This window comes from Cynara cardunculus (genome assembly GCF_001531365.2).
Source record: "Cynara cardunculus var. scolymus isolate 2C chromosome LG 15, CcrdV1, whole genome shotgun sequence".
Lineage (NCBI taxonomy): Eukaryota > Viridiplantae > Streptophyta > Magnoliopsida > Asterales > Asteraceae > Cynara > Cynara cardunculus.
In genome coordinates this window covers 14,244,308-14,251,090 of record NC_037542.1, presented here as the reverse complement: position 1 = coordinate 14,251,090, position 6,783 = coordinate 14,244,308, and the positions used below count along the sequence as shown (strand labels likewise).

Genomic DNA, 6,783 nt, shown 5'->3' with positions numbered 1-6,783 from the left:
TCCGTCGCTGATCCGTCGCTGATAGCATTACCTACGACTAATTGATCGACGGAGTATCAGCGACGGATCAGCGACGGATTGACTTTCAGCGACGGATTTGCGAGGGATTTTTCCGTCGCTGATAGTCTGCATTTTTGTAGTGTATGGATTTAATAGCGTAAGGTTTATCCATTTTTACTTTTTCTTTTGAATTTTTTTAATATTATTAAGTAATAATAAATAAATAAATAAATATATATATATATATATATACACATATACATATGGTTGAGTTCACGTAAGACCAAAGATTTTTCGTGAGACCCGTAAGACCAATTAATGTTCATTGATCAAATTTATAAACTAATGATCTAATGATTTAAAGTTGCAAGATGACAATTTTGTAATTATTGGGAAGTCTCGTGGCGTTTATGAATGTTTAGATCTGACGATTATAAATCTAATCAAAGAGTTGAGAATTGGTCTTACGGGTCTCATGAAAAACCATTGGTCTCACATGATCCCAAGTCTACATATATATATATATATATATATATATATATATATACACACACACACACACACGAATATGTATGTCGTCAATGTCTAGACTCCTTAAGTTTGAGACACATTTAATACTCCGTCACATCATACCTCATGCTATTTAACATACGAGACAAATTATGTCTAAGGGGCCGTTTACTAAACACTTACCCGGTAAGCACTTACCGATAGGGGTCAGCACTATGATTTATTTTGGTACGTAAGATTTTAGTATATTAAAACATATCGAATGCAAAAATTTAATGGGTAAGAGTCGTTATCCTTACTTACCGAGTAAGACTATCCTATCATTTTCATCGCTCTTACCCAGTTTAATTATTGACCATTCTCATGTTCATCTAATGAGGAAATTTATCCGATAAGTACTTACCAGTTACCAAGTAAGTGTTTAGTAAACGGTCTCTAAGACATCTATGCTCCAAATTAATTTAAAGGACTTTTATTAAATTGGCCCTTTAATGTGCTTAATACAAATTTTTGAATATTTCATCTATTTCCCTTTTAACTTTAATTCAAAGAAATGCTTTTAGTAAAACCACGAATCTAAATATTCGAAAATACAGTTAACATACAAAACTAATTTGTCAACAAAGCGGCAAAAACAAAGAACCGGTCAACAAATTGGGTCTAACAGGATTTGATAGGTCAACTAGCTAGAGTCTAGGTTCGACTTAAATTGATAGTTTTTCGAATCAGACCCTAATATAAAATAGATGGACGAGAACCACGAACGTATTAAAACCGGACCCACTGTTATCACAATATCGTAACCAAAGAAAAGATCGATAAAATAAAAAGAAAGACAAAATAATGTTGGATTACAGTTTTGGGCATGAAAGGGAAATATATGAAATGGTGTATAGGCGTGCAAATTGCATGGATTTGTAGCGTAAACATGCAGGTTCACATAACCAGGTCCCCCCGCGTGCCAACACATCACCCCAACATAACAGACCCAACTCATCTTACCATTTTTTATATATATATATATATCTTTTTATTCTTTTAATAACCAATTAATTCATGTGGTTTATAAGTTTTTAATGTTGATGGGTATTTATATCTTGATCTGTTGTTAAGTTAATTAAGCATTTTTATAAATTTTGTGTAAAATCAAATATTGTAACTTTTTTTAATAAAAAACTGGTATTTCTTATGTATTGTAATCTATAAATATTTGAACGGTTTTTAAATTGAAACAGATAAAATGTATTAATGACTTTGACTTTCATGGATTCACATTGACTTAGAAATACAACTGATTTGATGCAAAAAAAAAACACTATATATGGTTTTGGGTTTTGATCTAGATCTTTGTTTCCAACCAGATTATTGGCGTGCATGCGTTGGTTGATTTAATTAGCGCTAATTATAAACGAAAATACGTGGATTCAGTATTTACTATATGGTAGGTATAATTAATACAAAACCGATATTACATCCATATTTTGATTAAGATTTATAATTTAGATGTAGTTATGAGTTATGAATTGAAATTAATGAAAATTAGAGGGAAATATAATAAAAGTAAGTAGTGGAATATGTAGAAAAGAAGAGAGTAACAGAAAGAACATATGGGGAGAAGTGAAAGAGAAGCACATAAAGCAAGCAGGCAACTTTGAGACCCAGAATCAAGTGTAATTCTCCTCTATCTACATACCATGCATACCCCCTAAAGTAAAGAATATTTATATAATATATATATATATATCACACCAACAATATCACTACCCAACAAGCTTCGTTTAAACGAGAACTGATTAATTTGTGATAATCGTAAAATCTAATGTGAAGCATTTTTTTGAGATATTTAAGGATATTTATTAAATAAGCTAAAGGGGTATAATATAGTAATTCTATTTTTGACGACTAATCAAAATATTTAATTATTTTTTAGAAGGAAATATTTAATTAAAGTTAGTTACCTAGTATATCAATTACTTAATATAAATCGTATTTTAAAGACATTTGTAAATCAAAATGTATCATAGTGATAATGTTCATAATGTTTCATGTGTATCACAATGTTTTCTATTTGTTTTATGAAATGTATCATAGTGTGCATTTTCGTTATTTTCATTGTTTTACAAAGGATATCACATTATGCATTTTGTATTTATATCTGGATATCACAGTGTGAATCTTATGTTCACATAAGGTTTGTCGGAATAAAGTTCGCCAGAGAGATGAGAGAGGATATTTATAAAATCTCTAAAATGCTCTTAATTAATATTTTAAGTTATAATTAACAAAATTGTTAATTTCCTAATCTAGCTAGCATTTAATTTGTGGTTGCGATTGGATCTCACGATTATCACAAATAAAACAGTTCTTATTTAATAATTTATGCTTGAGATTGAATCTCACGGTTATCAAACATATATATATATGTGTGTGTTTTTTTTAATTTACAGATCCGAAAACAACATATAGTTTTTAATTCTAAACTATTTAGTATATCTTAAAACATTAAAATTCAAAACTAAAGTTTTATTTGTTGGTTTTGAGACCTAAACATTTATCAAATCTGTGTTTCATTTAATGTCCATTCTTGTGCTTAGGTTTCATTAATTACTTAAGTCGACAAGATTTATTATTTTATTAAAGTTTTTTGAGTAATAAGTAATTTATTAATTAATTAATATCAAAATACATCACAAATAAACATGAAAATAAAGTTTTCAAGTGGTAAAAAAAGGAAAAGTTGCAGTCTTTGTATTGAAGACTGGAAACACTTGTCTCTCTCTCTACTCAATTTTTTTTCCCTCAAAAATTGCATGTCTTGATCACAACCCCAATATTTATTTACAAACCCCACATGCTTAAACTCTAAAAAACTCAAAAACCCTCCATTTTTTGTGCTCAAATCATCAATATTTGAGCTATTTAATTAAGCTTGTTGCCTTGAAGTTGTTGTTGTCAGAAAGCATAGAAATCAAGGTATAGAATTAGAATAGAAACTTGAGAGAGAGAGAGAGAGAGTGGGACTTTAATATCTCCAATCCATCTTTTGAAGCTTTGAAAATGGTGTTGGAGTGAGTTGGGAAGCTCGTTTGGAATGGCTGGTGTTCATTGGAAGAAAACAAGAGAAATTTGTTTTTGTTTTGGTTTCAGAAGAAGACAAGAATTAGAAGAAGAAGAAGAGGAAGGCAAATGTAGAAGACAACAAACAGAAACAGAAACGGATTTAGATTTGTTTGGAAGAACAACACAAGTACATGATACTACGATGGATTTCAGTTTTAATTTTCAGATTCTTCCAATCATTTCCACCTTTGTTTTCTTCCTTTTGTTGTTTTCCACTTTTTTTCCGGCCGTCTCAGCCGCACCATTCGAAGATTTCCGGCGACTGAATCAAACTTTCCGGCCAGGTGAAGAGTCAAAGAAGATGAGATTGATCAGAACCCATCTCATGAAAATCAACAAACCTTCTGTTAAATCAATTCAGGTATATATATACCTAGATGATTTCCATAAACACCCATCTTCCCATTTATGCCATTTTCTTCTAATCTTCAACTAATTTTGTTGCAGAGTCCAGATGGGGATGTAATGGAGTGTGTTTTGACTCATCAGCAGCCAGCTTTTGATCATCCTGAGCTGAAAGGAACAAAGCCATTGGTGGGTGTTCATGCTTTGTTCTTGAAGTATTCACAAAATTATCATCACCTAGTTTTCCTTTAAATAGATTTTATTATTCTCTTAATAATCAGGACCCACCGGAGAGACCAAATGGATATAATCATGCCGGAATGGAATCGGAAAACTATCAGCTATGGAGTTTATCCGGCGAATCTTGTCCGGAGGGAACAATTCCGATCAGAAGAACAACCGAACAAGATGTTTTACGAGCAAATTCTCTCCAAAGATTCGGTAGAAAAATTCCAAAACCAATTAGAAGAGATTCTTCTAACGGTGGTCACGAAGTAAGTCGTCTTCCAAATTCCCTTTTTTTTAATTTAAATTTAAACTATAAATCACTGGTTTCATCATGGCCGGTACCATGTCTAATTGGCATGTTATATTTTCAAATCAAAAAGTAGGAGAATTTAAGGTAGCTGTTCTCAGATTTTAAGGATTTCTAAAATCACATAACCATCGGAGATGCTCAAATTTAAACTCCATTAATGGATGAACTGAAAGTGGGATTAAAATGGACAGCATGCAGTTGGGTATGTCAGTGGAGAAGAATACTATGGAGCAAAAGCAAGCATAAATGTTTGGGATCCGAAGGTGACGGATCGATTCGAGTTCAGTCTGTCGCAAATGTGGGTCATATCGGGTTCTTTCGGTGACGATCTTAACACCATCGAAGCCGGGTGGCAGGTATTTTCTCGTTAAAATCGCAACATTTTCTATAACAAAATCAAACATCGTATTTTATCTAAGACTTTGCAAAGGATGATCCTACGCCAAACGAAAACACGTAATGTCTGTGTTCAATACGATGTTAAACATGGTTTTTTTTGGGTATTTCTTACTTATGTTTTTCAACAGGTTAGTCCAGAGCTATATGGGGACAACTATCCTAGATTCTTCACTTATTGGACTGTAAGTTTTTATTTTTCTTTTTTTTTTGTTATAATAATATATGGTGAAATAATTTGGTTATTAATTCATTTTAAAATTAATAAACTGTAGACCGATGCATATCAAGCAACGGGATGCTACAATCTGCTATGTTCGGGTTTCGTTCAGACAAACAATAGGATTGCTATTGGAGCTGCTATATCTCCAACCTCATCGTATAATGGTGGACAATTCGATATTAGTTTATTGATATGGAAGGTAGATATTTAATCTCTTAATTACTGTATAGAATACTTTAAAGAAAACCGTTTTTTAAATAGAAATTTGAAAATAAATAAAAGACATATAGTATGCATTAAAAGTTAAAACAAAGAGTTTATAATAACATTTAAAATCAAAGGGCTTTTAGCTTCGTGGTATCGTAGTCTTTGGTTTCTTAGGAGGTCAGAAGTTCAATACTAAAAATGGTGTGTTGAAAATGAAGTTTTATTGATGGATATATAAAAAGAAATTTGAAGTTAGAAAAATAATAAAACTTTATTTTAATAAAAAGAAAAAGGGAAAAGAGAGAAGAATGATTTGGTTGGTTTGTGGAGGGGTGAAAGTGTCATCATGTATTTCAAAGTAGTCTTGCCTTCTACAACATGAAGAAATTATTTCTGCATACCTTAAAAAGGCAAGCCTACCATATATATATAAACATAAATATATATATATATATATATATATATTTATTTATTTTGAAATAAAACTGATAAAATATTATTTAATTCGATATAGGATCCGAAGCATGGGAACTGGTGGCTCGAATTCGGATCTGGGGTTCTGGTCGGATACTGGCCAGCCTCTTTATTCACTCACCTTCGAGATCACGCGAGTATGGTACAATTCGGAGGAGAAGTTGTGAATAGTCAAGCCTCGGGTTCTCATACCTCAACAGAAATGGGAAGCGGGCATTTCTCTGGTGAAGGGTTTGGGAAAGCTTCGTATTTTAGGAATATGCAAGTTGTCGATTGGGATAACAGCTTAATCCCACTGTCGAATTTGAAAGTATTAGCTGATAATCCAAACTGCTACGATATTAGAGGTGGGATTAATAGCGTTTGGGGTAATTATATTTATTATGGTGGCCCGGGTAAAAACCCGAGATGTCCCTAAGATGGGTCGGGTTATCCATTGAGTACAAATACATGGGTGAAATTTTTATAGTAAGTTGAATTGTTTTCCTTCGATTGGGTAATCGGGTTTCTTTTTAGGCGGGTTATTCTTTTAATTTTTCGTGTATTTGATCGACTTATAGATTGAGAAAATCATGTACATTAACGATTTTGAGTTTTAAATGGTCGATATATTTTGATTTGGGTGTTATAAAGATTGTCTTTGCGAAAATAACTCACATTTCTAAAATTATGGTTCTAAAAAGCAGCGCCATGTATAGTTATATATTTAGATGGGTTGGGTTTTGGTGGAAAATAAGAGTTAAAGTGAGAAACGTAAAAAGAGATCTCTACCCTTGGAATGCACATTAGAATGAGATGCATCAGATAAATCCACGTATCAAGTATGAGTAGGTTTGAGATTAAAGGTGATCAAGAGTACAGATCTCTTCTTACGCTTTTCACTTTAACTCTCATTTATCACACTATCATTCGCCGTATTTGAATATATGTTATATCCCTATTTAATGCAACTCGATGTCATTGACCAGAC

General features: G+C 32.0%; 1 protein-coding gene across 1 annotated transcript; it reads left to right on the top strand.

Moving 5' to 3' along the window:
* The first annotated feature begins 3,467 nt into the window (after positions 1 to 3,467).
* On the top strand, positions 3,468 to 6,431 carry LOC112527992. The gene is made up of 7 exons (XM_025138871.1): positions 3,468 to 3,991; positions 4,078 to 4,164; positions 4,257 to 4,469; positions 4,705 to 4,869; positions 5,041 to 5,094; positions 5,185 to 5,331; positions 5,854 to 6,431. The coding sequence occupies exons 1-7, from the start codon at positions 3,602 to 3,604 to the stop codon at positions 6,229 to 6,231; spliced, it is 1,434 nt and encodes a 477-aa protein (XP_024994639.1). The 5' UTR covers positions 3,468 to 3,601; the 3' UTR covers positions 6,232 to 6,431.
* The last annotated feature ends 352 nt before the right edge of the window (positions 6,432 to 6,783 follow it).

Bases quoted from the DNA above. Each gene is read 5' to 3' on its own strand.
- LOC112527992 (XM_025138871.1), top strand. From the start codon at position 3,602: ATGGCTGGTGTTCATTGGAAGAAAACAAGAGAAATTTGTTTTTGTTTT. The intron at 3,992-4,077 runs GTATATATATAC...ATTTTGTTGCAG, and splicing joins CTTCTGTTAAATCAATTCAG to AGTCCAGATGGGGATGTAAT. The intron at 5,095-5,184 runs GTAAGTTTTTAT...AATAAACTGTAG, and splicing joins GATTCTTCACTTATTGGACT to ACCGATGCATATCAAGCAAC.